The sequence below is a fragment of the Passer domesticus genome, chromosome 6 (assembly GCF_036417665.1).
Source record: "Passer domesticus isolate bPasDom1 chromosome 6, bPasDom1.hap1, whole genome shotgun sequence".
NCBI classification, from domain to species: Eukaryota; Metazoa; Chordata; class Aves; order Passeriformes; family Passeridae; genus Passer; species Passer domesticus.
Genome location: NC_087479.1, coordinates 895,176 through 918,470, shown reverse-complemented (window position 1 = coordinate 918,470; position 23,295 = coordinate 895,176). Strand labels below are relative to the sequence as shown.

General features: G+C 51.2%; 2 protein-coding genes and 1 non-coding gene across 11 annotated transcripts in view; all 3 read right to left on the bottom strand.

Moving 5' to 3' along the window:
* Positions 1-47: 47 nt before the first annotated feature.
* On the bottom strand, positions 48-16,036 carry PRPF39 (pre-mRNA processing factor 39). 4 transcript variants are annotated; one of them, XM_064422765.1, is made up of 14 exons: positions 15,897-16,036; positions 11,293-11,644; positions 10,795-10,920; positions 10,040-10,158; positions 9,128-9,295; positions 8,308-8,464; positions 7,349-7,456; positions 5,310-5,474; positions 4,875-5,001; positions 4,522-4,790; positions 3,805-3,989; positions 2,538-2,612; positions 1,851-1,971; positions 48-738 (listed from the first exon to the last, which is right to left on the bottom strand). In XM_064422765.1, the coding sequence occupies exons 2-14, from the start codon at positions 11,620-11,622 to the stop codon at positions 688-690; spliced, it is 2,001 nt and encodes a 666-aa protein (XP_064278835.1). In that variant the 5' UTR covers positions 11,623-11,644; positions 15,897-16,036; the 3' UTR covers positions 48-687. The 4 variants fall into 4 exon arrangements, with proteins under 4 accessions (XP_064278835.1, XP_064278834.1, XP_064278837.1 ...); XM_064422764.1 differs by lacking the exon at positions 15,897-16,036 and adding an exon at positions 14,817-14,958; XM_064422767.1 differs by lacking the exons at positions 10,795-10,920; positions 11,293-11,644; positions 15,897-16,036 and adding exons at positions 10,286-10,448; positions 10,553-10,744.
* LOC135304057 (small nucleolar RNA SNORD127) lies at positions 4,355-4,440 on the bottom strand. The gene has a single exon (XR_010365493.1). It is a non-coding gene; the product is annotated as a small nucleolar RNA SNORD127 (small nucleolar RNA).
* The window catches only part of TOGARAM1 (TOG array regulator of axonemal microtubules 1), a 32,809-nt gene continuing 25,272 nt past the window's right edge, over positions 15,759-23,295 (bottom strand). For 4 of the 6 annotated variants that reach the window (XM_064422758.1, XM_064422760.1, XM_064422759.1 and 1 more), the window contains 4 exons: positions 20,680-20,869; positions 18,472-18,691; positions 18,123-18,209; positions 15,759-16,591 (listed from right to left, as the gene is read on the bottom strand). In XM_064422758.1, coding sequence (XP_064278828.1) covers positions 16,350-16,591; positions 18,123-18,209; positions 18,472-18,691; positions 20,680-20,869 — 739 coding nt within the window. In that variant the 3' untranslated portion in view covers positions 15,759-16,349. Of the gene's footprint in view, positions 16,592-16,614; positions 16,925-18,122; positions 18,210-18,471; positions 18,692-20,679; positions 20,870-23,295 lie in introns of those variants that run through there. The other 2 variants (XM_064422757.1, XM_064422761.1) reach the window with 2 other exon arrangements.

Sequence of the window (23,295 nt, the reverse complement as noted above, 5' to 3'; positions counted from 1 at the left end):
TTCTCCCTCCTGGCTCGAATGAGGCAGTCCAAGAAAGCTCAGAGCACTACGGAATTCCTCGCTTTTATTACAAAAATGGGAATGATCACTTTGATCAAAATGAAAAAAGTTTTGCTCACACCGTGTACATGAAAAACTCTAAATACAAAACTCATCCCAAACACAGTTTGTGCTTTTAAAAAAGAATGAAGGTGGTTTAATCCCTGCCCCCTCCCATCTCCAGAACCCGTGTGGCAGCTCTGCCAAGGCCCCCAGTCCCAACGCAGCCCGGCTCTGGAACAGCTCCCTGGCACTTGGCTGGGAGGGGCCGAGCCTTGGCTCCAGCCCTGCGCCAGGGCCCGGCAGCAGAGCAGCTCTGGGGCAGAGCCAACCCCAACCCCACAGCTGCACCCCCTCAATTATGGAATCATGAGACCGGCGAGAATTCTTCTGATACTCCATAAATTAGTGCAGGGAATTAAAAAAATCATTTATGGTGAATGAGAATTGTACAGAGACCATTTATCAGTTACCAGCACACGAATCTTGCTTCACACATACCCTGTGAGCAGCGGCTCGGTTCACATGCAGAGGACCAAAAGCAGGTGGCACAACAGTTCCTTCACAGCCCAAAATTAGAAAAATATAATTCTTTTTATTCCATCTTTGTTGAAACTGCAGCACAGTGAACTCCACTCCCTCCGGGGATCAGGTTGTGTGGTAATACTGTCCGTAATTCCAGGCGTTCTGGTAGTTGTACTGGAACCAAACACAGCAGCATCAGCCACCCTGTCCCTGCTGGGAGGGCCTGGGGCAGCACGGCCCATGCAGCTCCCCCAGCCCCACTGTGCCAGCACAGCAGCCCTGGGAGTGCAGGACGGCAGTGCCAGTCCCTCTGGAACAGCCTGGGAAAGCAGGCAGGGATGGGGGTGCCACAGGGTGCTGCCACAGGACACATCCTCATCACAACAGAATCAGAATGTCCCGAGCTGGGAGGGACCCACAGGGATCACCCAGTGCAGCCCCGTGCCTGCACAGACCCCCAGCAATCCCACCCTGGGCATCCCTGTGCTCCTGGCAGCCTCAGGCCTGTGCCCATCTCCCATTCCCTGGGGAGCTGTTCCAGTGCTGATTCCACCCTCTGGGGGAAGAACCTTTCCCTGATCTCCAGCCTGAGCCTCCCTGGCCCAGCTTCAAGGCTGCCATTCCTGCAGTGCTGTGTGTGAAACTCAGGGCATTTTTCCTGGCCTGGCACTGCACAGCCTGTGCTGGAGGAGACTGCTCCCTCTGCCTGACTTTGGGAAGAATTCCCGACCTGGCTGCAGACAATCCCAAAGCAGGGCTACCCAGGGCTTGTGCCCCAGCTGTACCACTGCTCCCAGCTCTGGGGGCTCTGCACAGTCTGAACAACACTTTTCATAAAACCACTTCAAAACTTCCATGGATGTGGCAATAGGGACATGGGTCAGTGGGGGCCTTGTCAGTGCTGGACTGGATGGTTTTAGAGGGCTTTTCCAACCTCAGCAATTCTATTCCAAGTTAAAATGCCCTGGAGGAAGAACCCCAGAGGACAAGCTGAGTTTGCTCATGCTGTGCACTGGCAGAACTCATTCCAAGGCACTACAGGAATTAGTGCCTGGAGACAGCCACTATCCAGGCACAAAGGAAAGGGGCACCCCACAGCAGTTCCACACACCACAGCCCTGCTGTCCTGCCCCTGTCCCCTCCCTGTGTGACAGGACAGCCACCAAACTGCTGCTGGCTCCACGCAGGAACACCTGGCACTTGTGGAGCACGCCCAGGAGGTGGCAGCAGCCCAAGGAGCTGAGTTTTGTTTCCCAGGAGCCGGAAGTGTGCAGGCAGCCCCGTACCTGGTACCAGGCGTTGTAGTTGTAGGCAGCCTGGTTGACCTGCATGTCCCCGTCCATGAGCTGCGCCGCCGCCAGCCCCGCCTCCTCCGTCAGCAGCTTCTTCTCGTCCGGCTCCTCCGAGCTGCAAGGGAACACAGCCTTGTTCTGGCAGCCCACAGCAGTGCTGGGCAGCTCCAGCTCTGCTCAGCTGGCTGCCCTGGCCCAGCAGGGAATTGGGAACTGGGGTCAGGGAAGGACAGTTTGGGTTGTGCTGCAGAACAGGCTGCGTTTAAAGCTGGTGCCCAAACTGAGACAGCAAAGGCACGTTCCTGTTCAGAGACTGAGTTACTTCACCAGCACTGTTGGGCTCAACTCAACTCAACAACTCAAAAACTTATTTTCCAAAATTGTTTCCATCCCTGGAAGTGTCCAAGGCCAGCACGGATGGAGCTCTGAGCAGCCTATGGAAGGTGTCCCTGTCCATGGCAGGTTTTAGGGCTTTAAGGTCCCTTCCAATGCAAACAATTCTGTGAATATTTAAGGCAGCACAGCTCTATTCAGTACACACTTCAAAGGACTAAAATGAAGTGATTCTATTCCCATATCAGTGGGTTCAAAGCTGACAAACACCTACACTGATGGACCAAGGAACCCCCCAGAGTGAGGCTTTGCCCTGCCCTGCCCAGGGCAGCCGGGCTCGGTCCGTACCCGTTCTCCGCACGCCGCTTCAGCGTCTCCTGCTCCTTCAGCAGCGCCTGGTGCTCGTCGTAGGCATCCAGGAGCCTGGGGAGAGCACAGCCAGTCAGGCCTTGCCAGTATCTGAAACACCTGAGCAAAGCCTACTGGGAACTGTAACAACACAGCAAACTGCAGTGTAATGCATTCTAATGAGTGAGCACCAATGAACGGCGGAAAGCCAACTCGGCTCTGTTCACAACAGCTCCAGTTCCCAGCCTGCTCAACTTCCCTCACACTTTGTGCAGTTTTTATCAAGCTCCTTTAGAAAGAAGTGATTTGTGATTCAGCTGCTCCTTCAGAGCCTGCTGGTGATGCCACCCACAGCAGCACAGAGATGTGGGGGTCATAATTTAAACACTGGAAATTATTCCAATCCCAAAGCAGCCTTTGCCCATCAGCAGGGAAGAACAAGAGTGGTTAATGCAGCACAGGAGAGTCCTGGCTAAAATTCTCTAAATACTGAAATACTCCCTCATCTGCAGCATCTCACAAAACCTGCAGCTTCTGACAGTGTGCTCTGGGAGAAAAGAGCTCCTTGTACTCATTCTGTGCTTTAGGATTATTTGGGAACTGCAAAATGTGTTGTGTTTGATCTGTCTCAGTTCCCAAACTTGCACTGACTTGCTGCCATGCAGAGGCAGCAGAATTTAAGGACAGCTATTGTTAAAAACATACAAAGCAGAAAAACTGACTTGTCATCAATCCTTCTGGGTTATTTAGCTGCAAAATGTAAATAAAAACAATTAAGAGGAAAAATATATTGTAGCTTCAAATTTTAAACTTGCATTTCTGGTGTATCCCCCCACAGAAGTGTACAGTTGTTGATAGTGCTGAACACTGAAAAATCTGACCACTGCAGGTTTGGAAACAAGCAGCAGCTTGCAGGGAACAGAGTCTCAAAGGACACCTGTGTCACAGACCTGTCCCATTCCTCCCAGGGCTGAGCAAGGGGAGACCAACCACAGCAAAACCTGGCAGGCAGCAGAGCTCTGCTCAGTGAGGTGCTGGGCACTTCAGATAAAAGAGGCACTTATCTGAAAAGAATTCCTGTATAAAAATCTATTCCTGTTTACAAATCTATTCCTGTTTAACACCAGGAGGCTGGTTTAGAAAAGCAGCTGTTCCTTACAAAGAGCTAATGGCACAAAGGAAACAATTTTACAGAAGCCACTGACCCACCCTTTTCCCAGCACTCTCCCAGTGACCCCAGTTTGGCCATTGCCCAAGGACATCTTACTTGTTCACATCAGACCCAAAATCTTCCAGGAATTCCACTTTTCTCTGTGAGAAGGTGATCCTCATTTTGATGGACAAGGCCCCATGGATGGCCTTGTCAAAGCAGCTCAGGATGTTCTCCTCGTTCTGCTTGAGGTCACCACTGTACTCCATCTCCAGCAGGTTCAGGTACAGTTTGGTGTTTTCCTGTGCAAAACAGGCATTAGGAGGTGCACATCTGACCCTCACAGCAGGCATTTAACTCTGTTACACACCACAGTCCACCCCATGAACACACACAATGACAGGCAATAAAGGAAATCCTCGCCCTGGGCTGGTTTGTTGCACAAACAGACCAGAAGTGACCAACACCACAAACCCAGGCGCTGCACTTTGCTGGCAGCATCTGAGTGCCTGATATTCCTGTGCTGACACCAAACCACCAAACACTGCCCCACCAATAACACTGAACACACTGAGAACGTTTAAGATTCTAAAAATTAAAATGAAGGTGCAAAGCACCTTTCTGATGGGAAAAGGGTGCAAAGTTCCAGATTCCCAAGCTGGGGCCGTGGCAACGTCAGTTTAGAGGGACTGTTGTCTCCATGCAGTAATGAGACATTACATCCAGTTACAACAACTGTCATCACTGTTGCCACATTTTACAAAATGCTTCAGAAAGAGAAAGACACCAGGGTGGTTTGAGTTTTGGGTAAGACAGCTGAGAGGGAACACATACTTTGTCCAGTTCTATGGCTTCTGACAGCACTTTTCTTGCCTTTGGCAGGTTTTTCTGCACTTTGAAGAGGTGCCTGGCGAGTTTGATGGCATAGAAGGAGGCCTCACTGATGGACTTGGCATTCCTGACAGCATCTTCCAGCAGGTGCTCTGCCTCCTCCATGTTGCCGTGCCGGCGCTCCAGGCTCACCCTGCGCAGGCGGACCATGGCCAGCCCCAGGATGCACTCCTCAAACGTCTTCAGGATCCTTCTGGCTTCATCAATGTTGCCTGCAAGAGCAGGGAGATGCTTTAGGACAGGGCAGGTCCCAAGCTCCCCCAGCAGAGCCCTCCGAGGGGCAGGGCTGCCCTTACCCTGCTGCTCCTCGAAGGCTGCCCACAGCATGTGCACCATGGGCTTCTTGGGCAGGTGGATGGTGCAGGCCCTGCTGTACACGTGCCTCACGCCCTCGATGCTGTGGTTCTCCATGTATTTGGCATACTAGGGTTGGAAACAGAGCAGAGACCAGCCAGGTTAAAGCTTGTATTTGCCTCCAAGAACATGCCAGAACGATAAAATTCTTTTGTTTAAACCCATTCAGCACCTTTATGGAACCACTAGACTAGTTTCTGTAAGGAAGGACGTAGAGAGGCAACGCAGTTGGCAAATGCAGCAGTCAAATCTGGTTGCAAGCAGACCATCTCCTAATGCAACAGATATAGTTATAGATGAACAACGTTCCACAGGGTACAAGGGTTAGTCACCAGGTCAAGGTGTGCACCAGCAGAGCCGTGAGCTGCCTCCCTTACCTTGATCCAGAAGTCCTCATAGAGGGCACATGAAATGACACATCTCTCAAAGAGGACCACGACTCGCTCGTGAGTGCCATTCTCTATCTCAAACTCTAAGTACTCTTTCCAGTTTTTCAGCTGAATTTTCTCCAGAGGTTTTACATGAAAGTAAGGCCTCTTGATCTGCAAGAGTCACAGGATGCAACTGGTGATTACAAACACACCACCAAGGGGGGTCAAAAAATCAACAGCCACACAACCAACACTCAATGGCATTTCAGTGACCAGGGCTCCAGGGACACCTCCTCATCTACTCAACCAGGGTTATCCAGGTATGGATCAAGGGATTTACTGCAGTGACAGTCCAGGCTAGAAACCTCCTTTCCTAGAGAGCTTTTGGACTGTAAGTGTTTAGAGATGCTGGGGAGGACCCAAGGCAGCCCAGTGTCAGTGGCATTATGGACACACTGGACATTGCCCATACCCATCCACACAAGTGAAGTGCTCACTGGGGACACCCAGCCCACAAATTCAACTCAGAATTTGGTTCAGAATTATGCCAAGGAAAGACAGAGCACTGAACTGGCCTTGCTATCAAATATTTACATCAATCTGGTTATAGCAAGACCACAAATTTAGCACCATTGTGTTGTTATTGGTGGCTGCAAGAGGGGCTGGGTGGGACAGAGCTCAGCGCAGAAAATTAAACATTGCTCTGTTAAATTGAAATTGCTTTGTCTGGTATCCTGCCAGAGATCCTTTGCTTTTGCTCATCATCTTTATTGCATTTGATTATCTCTCTCCTATGCTGCAATTTCCTCTCAGATCCAAACCCATACAAATGGATGAAGAACTTACAGTAATTAAGGACAATCCAATTGTTCAAAGCCACCTGAAATTTAAAGCCAATCCCTCCCTTCAGGCTCCTCACTGATGTCTGGTGTGGAACCCAACACTCTGTGGCCATTTTGCCCAGCTCACAGTCCCATTCCTGCTGGAAACAGCTCTAAGGAATCCCCAGGCCTGGGTGGGATCTGTGCCCACCTCAGTGTCCTTTATGGACAGGCTGAACTCTGCACGTGCAGCTCCTCCCAGCCCCTCGGCGCTGCAGAGCAGGCACTGGTGGCAACAAGAGCACACTGGCCAGCAGCAAGGGGACACTCAGCTTCCCACACCTTCCTGCCCAATGCCCACAGTTCAGTCTTCTCCCAAGTCCCAGAAATTGGCAGCTTAAGGCTTCCCAAGGCAGGAATCTGGGGCACTGCTCTGCTCCCTCTGCTCACTGGTACAGAGCTCACTGACAGTGGCTCCCCACTCTGCTCGTGAGCTCCTGGGCTGTCCAGGCACCTGGCCAGTCCCACCCAGTGCAGTCCATCACCAGTTCTGACAGCACCCAACCCAGTAAAGAGCCTCTCAAAATCTGTCCCAGCTGGGTAACACAGTGGACTCTTTGGAATAAGAATTTAATTTAATTTTTTTTTTTTAATTTAAAATTTAAAAAAAAGGACCATGTTTACTAGGAAGAAAAATATAAAGACTGAGAATGAAAACCTCCCATTGTTTTTTCAAATGGAATCCAACCTAACTCTACAGCAAAGCTGTATATTTGCATTGATCAAATTATTTGTTTAATTAATTACTTTTAATACATTATACATAGGAGGTCCAAAACAAGAGCTACCTGATTGTGTAATGTTACAATACAAAACCACAGGAATTTCATTCTCCTCTGAGACCAGGCTTACCTTTCAAAGGGAGTCCCCTCCATCCCCTCATGCCTTTGCACCACCCCAGGGCATGAGCAGCACTAACTCCCAGGACTCACTGGCTTAGCAAACATTACAGCACCTTGCCTCTCTCCAAGCACTGCTCTGAAATCTTTACATCGCCAGGTGCCTCTTCACAAGAAAAATGGCAGAGAAGTGAAACTGTTCCAACTTTTGAGTCTCTGTTCAATCCCCTCCCACAGTTTAAAGCTGTTTCACAGAATTCCCAGCTCCCAGTCCTGCTCCCAAACCACTGCTGGTGCTGTCTCACACAAGCCCCACCCCACTTACCGCTTCCTCAAACGTCCACCTCTTACTGACTTCGTGCTCGTTGTGGTTAAATATCTCCTGATGGATCTCAATGATTCTGTGCCTCATGTTCTCTATCTCAGTGATTAGCTAGAACAGAATGTTAGAAGATGTAATGCAAGCAGACATGGTATCACCTCTGTAACTGCCTCCTGTGCCAGTGACGTGCATGGGTTCTCCCTGAGCAGCCAGGGAAGGGCTGGGACTGCCTGATGGAGCCCTGAGCTTTAGAACACACAGCTGAACTGGTTTTTATCCTATGCTAAAGCTGATCCAAGATTAAGGATGGATTTGGATCCAAGTCAGCCCTGGTTTCAGCGTGTCTGTGTTTTCACCATCAGCAATTCCTTTGGACAGCTCCAGGCTTTCCTAGGCCTGTAACAGTCTGAACCTGCCCAGGCCACTGCTGATGAGGAGCATTCTTAGACCACAGATCCCAATCTGCTGACCTGGAATAATTATATTTGTTCCTAATGTTTTGTATGTTGCTTCTTTCATTTTCTAATACATTTCTTTAACACCTCTGCCAGCACTGGAAGGGGCTGTCCTGTTAGCACACGAGTCACAGGGCAGTGATGTGCAGGAGCTCTCTGGGCACAGCTCAAGTGGCTGCAGTGAAACCCCTGCCCCAGAGGACAGGGTGCCAGTGCCCACCCTGTGCAGGTGCCTTGGTGGGGTCAGTGATGTTCTCAGTGCTGCAGGACACTGATATATAGGAGCTCTCTGGGCATAGCTCAAGTGGCTGCAGTGAAACCCCTGCCCCAGAGGACAGGGTGCCAGTGCCCACCCTGTGCAGGTACCTTGGTGGGGTCAGTGATGTCCTTGGTGCCAAAGGGCACTGCTGTGCAGCTCTCTGGGCACAGCCCAGCCCCAGCAGGCTGAGCTGGCTGCAGTGGGAGCCCTGCCCAGCCCCAGGGAAGGGCAGAGGAGCATGCAGGTACCTTGGCGGGGTCGGTGATGTCCTCGGTGCCGCAGGGCAGCTCGTCCCCGTCCTCGCCGCTGTGGCCGCTGGCGGCCGCCAGCTCCCGGCGCAGCTGCACAAACTGCTCCGTGGTCAGGAAGTCTCGGGGCAGGTTGTTCTGGATGTGCTCTTTAAACCTAACAACAGCCACAAAGAGGCACTGCAAAGGGGCTGTTTCACGCTGCACTGCTGCCCAACAGGGCACAACTGCAAATCCCAGGGGGTTCTGCTTTGCTTCACGGCCCCTGAGTGACACTGAGTGCTGCCAGCTCACACCAGAACTGCCAGCCCCCCACACCCTCACAAGTGCCATGTGCCAAAGGGACAGAACCCTTGCCATGGAAAAGAGATGGCAAAGGACAAAATCAGTTATAAAGGAAATACTTTATTTCTCACACCAAGAGATTTGGGGAAGACTGCAATTTAACTGAGGTTGCTGCTCAAGTCTCCCTACCAGTGCAGAATTCCACAATCTAAAACTTAATCAGGATTCATCTTCAGTCAGTTAAATTGGTGCTTCACCACACACAGGCACTGCACAAGTATTAAAGTCCAAAACTGCTCATTCTGATTTCTCAAAGACATCCTCTCTTCTTGCCCACACTCCAAGGCCTGTCGTTATTAGACAACAAAACCTCTGAATTTACCTAAACCAAATTCCTCAAATGAGCATCAGTACTTTCAACCAATCAGTCCAACTGCCTGAGTATGTAAGTAAATAACCACATAAACCTGCTCCAAGTTCTTGTGCTGAGTGTCTGCACCTCTGCCATGGCATTAGCTCCCTGCTTTCCCTTTACCTCTGGAAGTGATGGCTGTAGAGCTGCGTTGGGATTCCCAGGATGCGGTCATAGATGGATGTAACTTCCCTTAGGTTTCCCTGGTCATTTTCCCAGTTTATATACATTTCCCAGAGTCTGTCAGATCGGAAATCTGTCCCAGCAGCCAGCACTGCATGTTCATAGGCTCTGGAAAAGGAAAGGTTTTGCACTGGTTTCTGGATGCCAGGACCAGAGCAAGGAAGGAAAGTCCTGGCTCTTATTAAAGGTTATGAGTATCCTCATTTCCTTGAAACTAGACTTATATTAATTATTTACATACTTCAGTGTTTTCCAGATAGCTACAGAAAGGTGTCTAGAGATTCCAAAAGCTCACACTCATTTTTTGCCTCCAGCACTTCCACAACAGAACAAATACAGGCAACAGCAAAAGCCACTGGCAGGAACACAAGATATTAGGCAAACACACAACCTTTGCCACTTTTGTCTTGTACAGACTCCAAACCTACCAGTGCAGCAGAGTAACACCCAAAAGCTGTGCAGCAATTCTGCAGCTTGATTCAGATCCAATTCCAGTTCAATTAAGCCTTCTGATCAAACTCTAGCCCAACCCTTTAACCAGGTCCACTGCCAGCCACAGCGAGCAGACACATCCTAGCCCTACCCTGGAAACCCCAAGGAATTAAAATTCCAGGATTCCCAATGCTGCACTAAGTATTTCTTAACATCCAGTCTGAAGCTTTCAAGCCACAACTTTTTCCCCTTGTGCCACACTGTGCAGTCTCCTCCTTCTTACAGAATTTGGCTCCATCATCTCTTAATTTAAAAATCCTTACAGTGACACCAGCTTGTTATGATTTTGCCCCTTGTCTTAAAAACAAAAATAACCTGATCCCAGTGGTGTGTACGGGTATCAGGCTGCTCCCAACTCACCCCCTGATGGTACTGTTAGTTTCAGGATCAGCAGGGTCCAAGGTCTCCTTTAAGAAGTTAATATAATGTATCCAAAGATCAACACTAAGAGGAATTGCCTGAAGCCCTCGGCGATAGACCTATGAAGAGAACATGAACTGTACTTCAAATCCTTAATGGGGTCCTAAGAGAGAGGCAACACTGTGTTATCCGGTGAACCTTAGAAATACTAATTACTGGAATTTTGTTTAAATAATCTACCATTACCATTTGGGTGGAGGTTGGATAGAACATGGCAATGTTCTGATCTCCACGTGCAGAGTCTTGATCTTCAAAGCGCAGCGGTCCCTGCATTCTGACCAGGTTGTGTGGGCAGGCTTTGGGGTACAGACCATAGGGCACAGACCCATTAGAGCATCATTGACAGCGTCTGACCAAAAATGCAATAAGATGGAGCAATTGTGACCAGCAAACCAACTATTATTGTTTTGAAAATGAGTAATAAATGGAAGTGACAGAAAAGCCCTGCCCTACTTGTTAAGCTGCAGTGTAATACAGAGGCTTGCACTGCAAAGCTTGACAAACTGTAGAGGTTTAACGCACCTGCCAACAAAGAGAGAGAACATTAGCTCCAAATGCCACAGCTGTGACACGTGCAAACACGTCCCTCGAGCCCTGGCCGTGCAGGGCAGGCACTGGCAGCCCAATGACTCGCAGTGGGACAGTCATTGTTGGCTTTGGGACTGGTGGCAGCGCTGGCCCCGGGCCCTACGTACCTCGTCTGACTGCTTGACGTTGTCGTGGCGCTTCTCCAGGTCCGCATACTTCTTCCAGTACCCATAGCAGTAGGGGTAGTGTGAGAAAAACCTGTCAAAGGCTTTCCTGGCTGCTGGCAAGTGGTTCTGTGGGAAACAGAGCGAGCACAATCAGTGCTTCCCTTAGCAACAGCTTCAGCTATTTTAAATACAATTATTAACACTGTGTTACAAATGCCTAGTGCTATTTTGACACTGACAACCCGGGCTACTGGAAGGTGTCCCTGAACACGGCAGGGGAGTGGAACTGGATGAGCTTTTTAAGGTCACTTCCAACCCAAACCATCCTGGCATTTTATGATTAAATGACAGCAGTGGCATGGACAGCTGCCTTAAATCAGTGTCTGTGACAGCTTGATGTCCATTTGCCACTGGAATTCTATGAGTTTAGTTTTCTTTGTTTATTTATTTCTTTGTTCATTTATTTTATAGACTGAGGAGAAAGGGGCAGGTACTAACCTCCTGCTCTACGTACTGCAGCAGATAAACCCATCCTGTGAAATCCTGCGGATTGTCCTCTACTACTTTCCAAAACTTGTCAAAATCCGGAGGGAAGTCAGCCTCGATATCTGTGGTCTGCAAGCTCTCAATGTTTGGAATTTCGCTCTCCTGCGTGTTGTCCTCGTTGAGGTCCGGGGAGCTGTCTGGGGACTGCTCCATCTCGGTGACACTCATGATCTCGGTGCTGAAGTCCATGTGCTGCTCCTCGGCCGCGCTCTCGGCGCTGGGCTCCGCGCTCTCATTGCCCACAGTTGGCTGCTCCTCCTCCGTGCTCTCCGCGTTCTCCATGGCACCGCTGTGCGACTGGATCCTGCGGGAACAGCTCCCTTCAGCACCCCTGGGGCACAGCTGGCTCTGAGCCGCAGCTCAGAGTGGCTCCAGGCATCCCCAGCTTCACCACAACCCCAGTGACACCTGCCTCACACGTCAGCCTGGCTCAACAATAAAAGGATTAACAGCAGTCTTAGATTTTCACATCTGCACATACAAATCATTGTGGGTTTCTAAAAAACTATCGCAGGGAGCTACCGAGGTATAAAAGTGAATCATTACAGTTTTCCTGTAGGAGTTGAGTGGAAGTTTACTCTAAATAAAGAATTATGCCCAATTTCACAGAAACATTCAGGCTGGAAAAGCTGTCTGAGACCATCAGGTCCAAGTGACTCCAGCAGTGCCAGGGCCACCATGGACCCATGTCCCTAAATTCATTCAATTTTCCAACTCAGTACAAGTCAGTAAATTCTTTGTGAAATAAACAGGTGTTAAAAGGTGCCCTCAACACCAGGCTAAAGAAAAGACAAAAATTCCTGTCAGCACCAACTCAGTCCCCACTAGTGATGCTCAAACACACCCAGCAGCACCAGAGAGCCACAGAAATGCTCTGGCAGCCCTGACCCGCAGCCCCTCACTCCCACCCACACCCAGTGCCAGGCGCTTCCTCCCGGCCCCTGGGACAGACTCCTGCTTCCTCCCACTCTTCCTTTGATGTCCCTGCCAAGAGCCACTGCTGGCCCTGCCCTGCTGTGCCAGCGCCAGGCCAGCCTGACCTGGCTGGGTGCCACCAGGCTCGGCTGATCCCGGCCCTGAGCCGAGCCTGCTCCGTGCCCCCGGCGGCTCAGGGACCCCAGGGAACGCCGCCCTGCAGGACACGACAGCTCCCAGCTGAATCCAGCTGCCGTGGGACAGTGCTGCACTGACAGCCTCACACGCTGTGCTGTGCTCTGGCTCCTCCTGTGCTCTCCTGGCAGCAGGTGGCAAATACATTTGGGATTTCAAAAAGAATGCACAAGTCCCCACTCCAGAACTCTCCAGAGTTCTCTCACACCGAAAACCTGAAGAGACAGCACCCTGACCACTGCTCTCACTTCAACAGGGAATGGAGAAGGCACCACTACATACTGGGGTGAACTTCTTGCCAGAAAGGAAAAACCTCTCTCCCTTATCTTCAACAGCTTCAACTCCTGGGATAACAGCTCATGTTTTCCCAGGAGTTCACCAAGCCAAGGAACTTTGGCACCATGTTCAAGAGTCCACGTGGTCTACCCTGCAAGTTTTCTAACAACTGCTTTTTAAAGTATTTCTGCTCTCCATCATTGGAGCAGCCTGGGGGAGCGATGGGTGTCCCTGCTCATGGCAGGGGGTGGAAGTGGATGGGCTTTGAGGCCCAAACCATTCCCTGACTCCACAGTTTTGAGAAAAAAACCTCATTTGTAACATTAAGTTATACATTAAGTATCAAAGAGTATCACTGTGCCTTTGCCAGTGCAACAGGCAGAGATCTGAGTCACTCAAAGGCTGCTGCACTTCTGAGGGCGCCTGGTGCAGGTTCTAAAAGCGAGCTGTGAGAGCAGGGAGTGACACAAACCACAGCCACAAGAGTAGAAAAAATAGTTTAAAGGCTATTTACAGCTCTAAAATTTGACCTAGCAGTGACAGAGGTAACTAGTGACGGGACGAGAGGAAATGGCCTCAAATTGCACCAGGAGGGGTTCATGTGGGATATTGGGGAAATTTCTTCATGGCAAGGCTGTCCAGCCCTGGCACAGCTGCCCAGGGCAGTGCTGGAGTCCCCATCCCTGGGGAGGATTTTTTTTAAATCCCTGGAAGGATTTAAAGCCGTGTGCACGTGGCACTTGGGGACACGGGGTGGCCTTGGCTGCACGGGAGAATGGCTGGGCTTAATTAGAAATGCAGTCATTCACCACCTAAACTTATCCTGATGTTTAACAGGTGTTTTCTCCCTCTAGCTCATTCAGAAGACGTATTCCATCTTAAAAAAAGAGCTCTCCAAATCCAGCCATCTTCAGACGAGGAGGGAAAAAAGGATGAGGGAGAAGCTGTACGGATGGGCACGTGAGGTCTGAGCTTGTGAAAACTCCCTGGGACCAGGATCGGCACACGTGGCCTAAACTGAAACCAAGTCTGACAGCTCTTCCAGCCCAACGCCTTCCGGTCTGATCCCTGGCATATCCCAAAATCTGACAGCAATCCACGGCTCAAACCAGCCAATGCAACAGGCCACGAAATCCAGGGGTGGGGCACACCAGGGAAACTTCATTCCGGGGTTTCCACCTTAATTCCGGGGGTTTTCACCTCAATTCGAAAGGGTTTGAGATCACACAGGCTAAGCACCTGAACCAGAGTATCAGACAGCTACACATACTGGTATTAAATAATTGATGCCAACATGCATTACGCAGCCTGTAACCAGCAAAAGACTGCCGTACACAAAACTGCCGCTCATAAACGTGAATGAACTACTGGGAAACAAACAGGGAAACTGCAGAGGAGCAGGAATGCGGAGCCTTATCCGAACGCTCCATCCACACCCCTGATAAGATCCTGGATCCACCCGGGGCAGGGCCGGCGCTGCCCGGGCGGGCCGGGATTAGCTTTGAATCACGGAATCATTTACTGGAAAAGGCCTTCAAGGCCACCAGCTGGGCCCGATCCCCACCTCGCCGCCAGCCCGGAGCTCTGAGTGCCACCTCCAGGAATTCCTGGGACGCCTCCAGGGCTGGGCAGTGCCAAGGCCTGCGCACCCTTTCCACGGGGAAATCCCTGCTGTGCCCACCCCGAGCCTGCCCGGCCCGGCCCGAGGCCGTTCCCGCTCCCTCAGGGCCTCCCCGGGCCCGGTCTGAGCAATAACGTCACAAACCGCGCGGAGCGGCTCCGCAAGGGCCCGTTACCCGCCCAGCGGCCGCTCAGCGCAGACTACGGGGATACAAGGACACTGCGGGGATACCGGGATACCCCCCCAGGGCAGAGTTCGCCCCTCGAGCGAACCCGAGGCCTGGCAGCGGCCGCGGGGCCCACACGGCGCTCGGAGCGCCCCGCGCGGCCCGGCCCGGCCTCCGCCCGCCTCGGCCTCCCGCCCCGGCTGTCCCTCGGCCCGGCCGCTCCCGGTTGCTGCCGGAGCGCCCCGCTCTCCTCCCCTCAGCCCCGTGCCGCCGCAGCCCTCGCAGCTCGCCCCTCGCCCGTACCTGCCGGGGCCGCCACAGCCGGGGCCGCCTCAGCCGCCGCCGCCTCGCCCGGGCCTCACGCACCGCGCACGCGCACTGCGCCCCGCGCGCGCGCACCGCCCGCCCGCCTGCCCCCGCGCGTGCGCAACGGCCGCCCCCAGCGCCCGCCCCTTCCCGCCAAATGGCGCCGGGCCCTGAGGGGCAGGGCGGGGAGCAGAGCCCGCCATGGGAATGAAATAAATACAGCCCGGTAAAGGGAATAGAGTAAATACAGCCCCCTATGGAAACACAGCCTAGAATCATTTGGAGAGATTCGCCCACATCTCGCTGTCCACCCAGCACTGCCACTGTAGCCCTTAAACCACTAAAGCAAGGCACCCACACCACGGGCAGGAATTCCTGGGACACCTCCAGGGATGGGCACTCCAACCCTCCCTGGGCAGTGCCAAGGCCTGAGCACCCTTTCCATGGGGAAATTCCTGCTGTGCCCACCCTGAGCTGCCCTGGCCCAGCCTGAGGCCGTTCCCTCTGCTCCTGTCCCTGTTCCCTGGAGCACAGCCCGACCCCCCGGCTGTCCCCTCCTGGCAGGAGCTGTGCAGAGCCACAAGGGCCCCTGAGCCTCCTTTGCTCCAGGCTCAGCCCCTTCCCAGCTCCCTCAGGAATTCTCCAGCCCCTTCCCAGCTCCATTCCCTTCCCTGGACACGCTCCAGCCCCTCCAGGTCCCTTTCAAAATGAGGGGCCCAGAGGCAATGCCAGGACTGGAGGTGCCTCAGCAGTGCCAGCCCAGGGGAGAGCCACTGTCCTGCCCTGCTGCCACACCATTCCTGGCCCAGGCCAGGTGCCTTTGGCCTCTTGCCCACCTTGGTGCACTTGGGCTCACATCCAGCCGCTGTCACCGGGTTCCTTTGAGCAGAGCAGCTCTCGAGCCACTCCTTCCCACCCCTTTGCAGAAATACATCCCTGTACAGAAATAAATCCCTTTATTTATATATCCCATTGCGTCCCATGTCCAATGTGTCCACAGCCTGCAGCTGGAGAAGACGGGTCAGGGTTCATTCTCCCCACTGCCCAGCCCTGAGACAACAAATACTGCACCACTACCTGTGGGGGTACAAAAATACATGTTTTTCACAAACAGCACTGCATCACTGTGTCCAGGACTCTCTTCCACTCCTCCATGTAAAGCGCAGTGCTGATGTGACCGTGTGTTCTTCATGGGCAATCCAGGGGCAGGTCCCGGGCTGGAGCCTCTGGAGGGAAGCACAGATGGGCTGGAGCGGCTCCCGCATGGCCGTGCTGGTGACAGTGAGGGGAGCCAGCCCCTCACTGCCCAGCACAGCTCTCCCAGCACGGCCCGGCTCAGACCCTCGGGCCGGCCCAGATCCGCTCCCAGGCTCTCCCAGCCTGGCTCCGGTGTCTCTCCCGCTGCAGTCCAGCCCAGCCCGGCTCCGGGGCTCTCCCGGCTCCCTCAGCACCGTGCCCGGCTCCGGGGCTGTTCCCGCCCTGTCCCGGCGGCGCTGGAGCTTCACCTGCGGGGACGGCCATTTGAGGACTTTACGTTCCCGTCTCCAAAAGCTCCTCCAGGCTCTTGCTGATGTGCGGGGGCTGCGCCGCGGCGTGGGCGAGCAGGCCGGGGCCCATCTGTGCCCACAGGGCCTGCGCCAAGGCGGCCGCGGCCGCGCGGGGCCCGGGCACGGAGCCGCCGCTGGCAGAGCTGCCCAGCAGGTGCCACAGCACGGGCAGCACCTTCTGCTCCACCGCACACGGCTTCCGAGGGTACAGCTCCGGCACCAGCTCTGCAATAAAATACTCATTTCAGCTGTAATTGCAGTGGGATCCCCACATGTGAGAGGGGTTCAGCTCCAGCACCAGCTCTGAAAAGCAGCAAGCAGGGGTCAGGATAAAATATTCATTTAAATTACAATTTCAATGTGATCCCCACCTTTGAGAGGGGTTTAAAAGCACTTAAATCATCTCCTCAAACTGCGGCTGTACAAAAGAATTTGCTGTTGCAACATCATCAGCTCCCATAAAAAATACCAGCTTTTCCCACAACCACTCCTTTTATCCTCTCCCAGGAGTTTACACAGTAGCACCAGTGCTGCTGATAATTACACTTTTCCATTGAGCTAAAAAAAGTAAAAGAAATAAAGGGGATTTTAGCTTGGGCTTTCTTCAGTTACGATTCTCATAAGGACCTTTATTTCTCACAGTGTAAAGTCTAGTATTTCCAATTTCCTCTCTATCTCACAAATAAGCAGTAGATATTTAAGAAAAAAACAGCCTTATACTGTAAACACAGAATGATGGAATATCCTGAGCTGGAAGGGATCCACAAGGATCACAAGTCCAACTCCTGGCCCTGCACACATACATATAAAATATGTATAAAAATAACTAGATATGTTTATAGGATGAAATATTTTCCTCAAGAATGAGGAAATTCAAGAATGAATTCAGTGTTTCATTAGCAAATGTTTCCCTCTCTGCCAGAAGAGCCTCTTCTGATATATAATCCAAACCACTCCAAAAATCCCAGCAAGAGAGGGACTGTTTAAAGGCTGTTTAACACCCTCAGAAAGCACAAATTTAGGGATATTTCCAGAACAGCCTGTCCATTGTGTTATTATTGAGTTCCACTGCACACAGAACTGCTCTCAAAGTGAGCCAAGGAAATGTTTGGTCCAAGCATATTTCCCATAAAGACATTCCTTGTTCATTTAAAGCATGGAAATTCAGCTTTTCTCGAGGAATTCCTGGCGGGGAGGGTGGGAAGGGCTGGGCTGGAATTGCCAGAGCAGCTGTGGCTGCCCCTGGATCTCTGGCAGTGCCCAAGGCCAGGCTGGACACTGGGACACCCTGGGACAGTGGGAGGTGTCCCTGCCATGGCAGGGTTGGCACTGGGTGGCATTTAAGGTCCCTTTAACCCAAACCAGTCTGGATTCCTGGCAAGAGCATGAGGGAATGAGCACTGGGAGAGGGAATACAATGCCATGTTAAAATTATTATATGCTTAAGGTATTTATACATATTAATCCTTAAGATATTTAAATATATGAGGTATTTACATTTAAATTAAATCCTTATTATATTTATAAATATTTATAAATTCCAGGTATTTCTAGATCTTCCATCTGACTACATAACACTAATGCTAATACTAATCCTTTGTTTGGTTAGCAATAGCTCCAATTTCCATTAAAGAGCTGAAATGTGACAACTTCCTGAGACAGAAGGGAAGGTACAGACCCACCTCCACCTTGCAATTAACTTCCCTAATTAAGGGAACCCCACCAATCAAACAAGCAAAGGAAAGCAGCACTTTACCAGCCAGCTTTTCTGTCAGGTCCTGCTTTGCTTTTCCACTCAGGAACTGGGCTTTTGTGCAGAATGGCTGCAGGAGCAGGGAGGTGTCTAAAGGCAAAGAGAAAAACACGTTAAATTCTTAAATGGAAATTAAATTATCTGGAAATAAACACAATATGGGAACAGGTAAATAAGAAAATGCTATGGAAAAATAACCAAAGCAAGGTGATTTGTGTGGTGGGAATAAACCAAATGATTTTTACACAGTGTAGCAACTCTGTGCAACTCTTGGAAAGAGTAACACTTTCAATTTACAATTTAATCTCCACAATTAAAACTGTTTCACATTAAGAGAAAATAAATTGCTCACCTAAGTGTTGACACAGAGCCTGGATCACATTTGTGGCAGCTGCATAAATCCCTGGATTTTTGGAGTTGAGGTTGTTGTCCACTATGGCAGGAATTAACATGTTGATCACAGGTGACAAGTTGTCTTTGAGCAGTGGAATCATCTTGTGCATGGCCTCCAAAGCCACCTGGGTCACCTTGCTGTTGGAGTCGTGTAAGCGAGGCTTGAAAGCATCAAAGATCTGGAAAAGCACCCAAGCAGCACTCATGGACTGGGCATCCATAAAGCTCATTACCTGCCTTATTGCTACCCTTTAATTGTCCACCTTGGCACATGATGGCTCTGCTACCTCCAGGGGCTGGAAACAGATGTTCCGTGAGGTCCTTTCCAACCCAAACCACTCCGGGGTTCTGGGATTTTGGGATATTCGAATACCTAGGATCATTTTTGATTTGCTATTTTAACCCCGTGCATTAATCTGACCTGAAGCCCCGCAGTGCAATGACTCCAGGCACAGTGACTCTCACTGTGGCTCAGATTTCCTGCCTGCCAGTATTTTTAGGGAGACACGGCTCTGTTCAGCACAGGGAATGTCTGAAAGGTTTCAAACCCATCCTCAGATTGGACACCAGGAGGTCCCACAGCACAATTCCATCATTCCACACTAAGATACGGCACTGCTGGAGGACAAGCTTGGTTTCCTTTCATTGTATCTGTCTTTAATTTACAGCTGCTGGACGTTTCTTTCTCCTACAGAACCTACTTTCCTATTGGACAGGATCCTCATCCTGAGCTTTAGCACAGCAAATTTGGCATAGTACTTTCCTCACCTTCTCCCACACAAAACTTGTAACTCTACTTCAGAGACAGTTTTCAGCTCTTCATTAATCCTTTCTGCCTTTTTCACAGCTATTCCATATTTTGATATTTACCCAAGAGTGGCATAAAAAACAGCACAAGGATTCCAGAAATCACAGAATCACAGACTGGTTTCCATGGGAAGAGATGTAAAAGCCCATCCCATCCCATTCCACCCCCTGCCATCATCAGGGACACTTTCCACTATCCCAGGGTGCTGCAAGCCTCATGCAACCTGGCCTTGGACACTTCCAGGGACAGGACAGACACAGCTTCTCAGGGCAGTAGTTCAAAAGTGTCCTGAGGGAAAAATTCCACATTTAACTCCTGTTAGTGCCTCACACAGACCTCCCTGCTCCTCAATGCTCTTTATCAATCATCCTTATTCCAAGAAGGATCTAAGACTTTTCTCAGAAAGCTTGGTGACTCTGATCCCTTGTGCAGGCTGCCCTGGAGCAGAGGCCGGATGGGGTTCCAGAATAAAGCAGGGATTGATTCCAAGGATCTCCTCCATGGATCCACCTTGGGCAGCACCAGAGCCCAGCCAGGGCTGCCCCCAAGATGAACCCAAATGGTCCCAAAATGCACGAGCGCTGCCGGGGTCTCTCCCTGGGCTCAGCTCTGCTCCATGTGCACATTGCAGTTCAGTGTCCAATCCCAGCTTTAGCCCATCAAGTTCTATCCTTCTTGTTTTTCTCTCTTCAGCCCACTATTGCAAATGCTTGGGCACCCTGACGAAGGCAGGAATCATGCAGCTGACTCCGTGCTCTCAGAAGGCTAATCTATTACTTTATAATAGTATATTAAGGAATACTATACTACACTAAAGAATACAGAAAAGATACTTAATGCTAAAAGATAATAATGAAAACTTGCAACTCTGTCTAGAGTCCCAACACAGCTTGGCTCTGTTTGGATAAACAATGTGAGTTAAAACAACTCACACTGGAGTCCAATGAAGCAATCACTTTTGGGTAGACAATCTCTAAACACATTCTAGACGAGCACAAAACAGGAGAAGCAAATAAGATAAGAATTGTTTTCTTTTTCTTTGAGGCTTCTCTCACTGCCTTTCAGCTTCCCAGGAGAAAAACCCTAAATGAAGGAATTCTTTCAAAGAATGTGAACACCACAGCCCACGGGGTTTGTGCTCCTGGGCTGGGATTGGGATCATTTGTCCTTGGTGCCCAGCTGGAGCAGGAATTGTTTTGTGTCCCTGCTCTGTGCACAGAGCTCAGAACTACACACCATCAGAGCCATGCCCTGATGTGGAGCCCAGCCCCACACTAAAGCAGCACAGAATGTGAAAATACAAAAGCTAAGCCCGAGGCACCAGCCAGCCCTGTGAAGCTCGGGCTGTGGCAGCCTTACCCTGACGATGTTGGCGAGCACCGGCGCCGGGCTGCTCTCCGCGTGCCGCAGCAGCTGCCGCACGCCGCGGATGCGCTCCCGGAAATCTTTGGCGTTCAGCAGCCCCACCATGTCCCTGACGTACTCCTCGCTCTCCAGGGCACTGCGAGGAGCTGCTCTCCGTGGGGGCTCGTGGCTCTCCGTGCTGTCCCTGGGGGAAAGGGAGATGTTGCTCCGTGAGCTGGAACAGGAGGCTCATCACACACATTCTCTTCCCATCCAAGTGCAAGTGTCAGAAGTAAACACAAAATTTCACCTTAAATATGGTGATTTAAATCACCTAATAGTAATTAGTTCCCAAAGGCTTATATCCACTCCGCTCCAAATGCAGCTGGTTTTGTGACCAGGATCAGTTGGGAACTTCCCTTACACCAATGGGCCATAACCTCCCCAAACTTATTGTAGTTTAAATCTTTATTCCCAGAGTACTTTAAAGACTGACCCCAGACCAGTTGTTACCTCAGCAACACTCCATGCTGAGGTGAAAACCCAACAGCTCTTCCTGGAATATTTAGAAACAGATTTCCTGTAGCACCTGATCTCATTAGAGAGTCATGGAAAGAATTCTAAAACCTGTGGATTCACCTCTCTGGTATTTACAGGTAAATTTATTTTACAGGTATTTACAGACCACCCAGGCAGTCATTACCTCACCCCTAATTCCTGAACACAGGGCTTGGATGGGGAATAGAACAAGCAATTAAAATTTATAAGCAAATGTAGAACCAGTTATTATTTTGAACTGTGGAGGGTGTGTTAAAGTCCTGAAGAGACACTGCAGTCACAGCCCTCTGAACTCTGTGTTCTTGGTTGCAGTTTTTGGCTTGCTTCAAATTTGTGGGTGCTTCCTTTTCAGCTCATTCAATCACACACCATGGAATGGCTGGAGTTGGAAGGGAACTTAAATCCCATCCCACCCCTGCCATGGCAAGGACACCTCCCACTGCCCCAGGCTGCTCCAGCCCCTGTGTCCAACCTGGCCTTGGCACTGCCAGGAGCAGCCACTGCTGCTCAGGGAATTCTGTGCCAGGGCCTCCCACCCTGCCAGAAAGGACACAGTGACGTGTCCTGGGGTGATCCTTAGTGTTCTTGTATTCCAGACCTAGCTCAGCCAGGGACCCTGTGTGTGTGTGGTGCTGTCCTGGGGGTTTGTAAAATCCCCCCACCCAGGCACTTTGTGGGATTTCTGTGTGGTGTTGGCTTCACAGCTGCTTGGTCTTTGGTTTTTTTCCTTCCCTTTCTGGATTCTCTTTTCATTTTTGGATTTTCCCTCAGCTTGGAGGGACTGCAGTGAGCAGGTTTGAGCTGCCTTAAGGACGAATTCTGTGGGTGTCTGTTCAGAGCTGAGGAATCCCAGCAGGAATGGAGCAGCCCCACTCCAGAGCACTGTGGGCAGCACCAGCCAGGGACAGACAGCCCCGAGTGGCCCCTTGTCCTGCCTGCCCTGCTTGGGGAGGAGGCTGTCCCTGGATGAGCTGCCAGACCTTTGTCTGCTGCTGGAACTGCTCCACAAGGCTTCCTAGAGGGATCTGACACCAGCTTGTCCCTTTGTCCTAAAGCCTGAGGCCACCCCTGACAGCAATGGATATTTCCAGCATTTTGGGGCTCTTCTTTTTCCCGGGGAATTCATGAGATTTAGCACTTTGCTATCCAGCAGTTATTGATGTTTTTCCCCTGCCTGCTAGCATTCTGTTAAAAAAAACTTATTTTTTCATTTATATTACTTATATCTCATTCCTTATTGGCAGAAAGGAATTGACTGGAATCAAGGGGAGGTCGTTGCTCATTTCAGAGTGCCCACCTCATTAAATTGTCCCAAAGCAAGACAAGGTGACAGTGCTGAGGAGGCCCAGCCAGCAGGGGGGGAGGTGACACACTCTCCTCACTGCTGGAACCAGCAGGACATGGAAGCAGCCATGTGGATGTGGAACTCCATGGGGAGTCCTGGAGGCTGCTGAGGGTGGATCCAGTCAGGCTGCAGGGCTGAAAGCCCCCAGCTGCCTCTGGACATCCCCGAGCAAGGGAAGAGGCCAACACTCCCTCTGCACTGGCTGGAGGATGGTGCTCTGTGGGACTGGCTGGAAAGGTGGGAAAAGGGCAATTGGAAGCACAGAGGGAAACTGGTTTTGGCTGCTGGAGAATGGCAGAACATCCCTGGCCAGGTGGAGGGGCTGACAGTGCAAGTCCACCCTGTGCCTGAGAGCTGGGCTGGCGAGGAGCATCACCACAACAAACAGCTGGAGCAGGCTGCAGGAGTGAGGTGTCATGGGCAGACCTGCCCTGCAAACAAGGCAGAGTCATCTCCAGCTTGGTGGGGCCTCAGGTCATTGGGGAAGAGGTGCCACCTCTGTGTGGGCATGAGACCAAGGGGTGGCCTTTACCATGGCCACTGCATCCATGAAACATGAGCTGCCATCAAGGCCAAGTGGGACAAACCCTGGGATCTGGGGTCTAGATATAACCATGGGGAGGCCCTGTGGTGCACACGGGTGCAGGATGGTAGGAAAGATTAATGCTGCCTCGAGCAAAGACAATCCATGGTGTGGATTAATCCTGCCTTGAGCAAAGACAAACCCA

What these genes read in the sequence shown, in the direction of transcription:
- PRPF39 (XM_064422765.1), bottom strand. Translation starts at nt 11,622, where the DNA reads ATGGAGAACGCGGAGAGCACGGAGGAGGAGCAGCCAACTGTGGGCAAT. An exon ending in GGTGGACGTTTGAGGAAGCG is followed by an intron (nt 5,475 to 7,348) that starts GTAAGTGGGGTG and finishes TGACTCTTGCAG; the next exon opens with ATCAAGAGGCCTTACTTTCA. An exon ending in ACTACAACGCCTGGTACCAG is followed by an intron (nt 739 to 1,850) that starts GTACGGGGCTGC and finishes GTTTGGTTCCAG; the next exon opens with TACAACTACCAGAACGCCTG.